The 1860-nt window shown below is 23.1% G+C and overlaps 1 protein-coding gene across 1 annotated transcript; it reads right to left on the reverse strand.

Moving 5' to 3' along the window:
• Positions 1-404: 404 nt before the first annotated feature.
• Positions 405-1836, reverse strand: LOAG_15173 (hypothetical protein; the record flags this gene model as incomplete). The annotated part of the gene is made up of 2 exons (XM_003150665.2): positions 405-521; positions 1513-1836. 2 exons carry the CDS (start codon positions 1834-1836, stop codon positions 405-407), a joined length of 441 nt encoding a protein of 146 aa, XP_003150713.2.
• Between the last annotated feature and the right edge of the window lie 24 nt (positions 1837-1860).

Here is a 1860-nt window from a genome sequence, read left to right on the forward strand (position 1 = left end):
ATTATTATTATTATTATTATTATTATTATTATTATTATTATTATTATTATTATTATTATTATTATTATTATTATTATTTATTATTATTATTTATTATTATTATTATTATTATTATTATTATTATTATTATTATTATTATTATTATTAATTATTACTATCATTATTAACATTGCTATTATCATTATTAATTTTTTCATTAAAGGTTCTGATCCGTTATTACATTGTACATGGCCACTGTTAAAAGGATACATGGAAAAGTGAAAATTGAAAAGTATTATGATTAATTGCTAAAAAAACCAAATTTTTGTCGCAGTAAATATCAAATTTTATCCTAATTAATTCGAAATTATCCAGCGCTATATGTCTGTAAGTAATAATTAAAATTCTTCAACAGAAAATCAAAATTATACCTTTTCCTTGCTTTCTTCAGCCGAGACTGAACCCGGTTTTGCACCTTCTTTCCATTTCAGGACATTTTGTTTCTTCTTCTTACTTCGTGCTGGTCTCTGTTGTACAGCTACCTGTAATTAAGGGAGGAATTTTTGCAAATACTACTGGCTTAAGACTTTCTTTATGTACAAATCACTGATTATAATGAATGACTTAATTATGATTGCAATTAAATTATTAATTATACAAGTACTTTGAAGTCGCAAAAAAATAGAATGAAAAATTTTCAATTATCTGCTGATTCATTTCTTCGCGCATAAAATAATTATAGTTATGCCGTATAATTTATTATTCATTTAAATTTGAATTCAAATATCGAAATGATAATGTCTTCAAAATATGCACTTTTTCATAATTTAAATTCATAAAATTATCTTTGAAGGAAAAAAAAGAAATGTAATTTGCATAGAATACCATCGAAAACAAATCCAACCGCAATGGAAAAAAATAAATTTAAAATCCATTTCTTATTATTAAATGTTAAAGCACTGGTAGTTGTGATACAATTATGATATTTTCAAATGAAACTTTCGCGAAATTAATTTTCACATGTATTTCACTAATTACTAATGTGTGACACGAACTAATTAACCTATTTATTTGCTTATAAGCCGTGAATATAACGTAAATATGATAAATATAATAATTATAATAATTTAATTTGCAAAATATTGCAAAAATGTGATGTTTTTATGAAAAAATTAATAATAAATGAATTTTAAATTATACTCATTTGAATTTTTTCCAATATCAGAATTTTTTTTTCTTTTTTTTTCATAAAATTTTGTTTATTAGAGTGAACTAAATTGTATTTATTTTATTTCTTCTAAGCATAATTAAATTATTCAAAAATTTTTTTCTATTTATTTCGAACTTCTCTTATAAAAAAATAAAATAAACTTCTAATTTAAATTAATAAAAAGATTAAAAAAAAAATAACAAATCAATCAATAAATATGAAGTAATATTATAATAATATCTTGGTAAATAAATTAAGCAAAACAATGTGATAATTAGGACTTTGACAAATAATGCTAAATAAAGAAATTATGAATCACAAACTTTTTCAAATTGTGTATTTTCCTCTTTAGTACCAATGGCTTCTTTTCTGTGCCGTGAAAATTTCATCCGTAATTTACGAAAATTTGATGGTAAGCCAATAATTTTCAACTTTTCTTTTGTTGTTTTTAAACCAAATGAATCACTTCCAGTTGTATTTGCTATTGCAGTGACAGGTGAATTTGAAGGTGTACTTATATTTGAACTTGCACCACTACTACTACTACCACTACTACTATCCCGTATTGATGATGACTGCTCTTGTTGCTGTTGTTGTTGTTGTTGTTGTTGATCGGATGATATTGTATCGACAAGTAATTTTTCCATTTGTATTTTTCAAACGTACTAGCC

This window comes from Loa loa (assembly GCF_000183805.2).
Source record: "Loa loa unplaced genomic scaffold supercont3.328, whole genome shotgun sequence".
In the NCBI taxonomy this organism is placed as follows: domain Eukaryota; kingdom Metazoa; phylum Nematoda; class Chromadorea; order Rhabditida; family Onchocercidae; genus Loa; species Loa loa.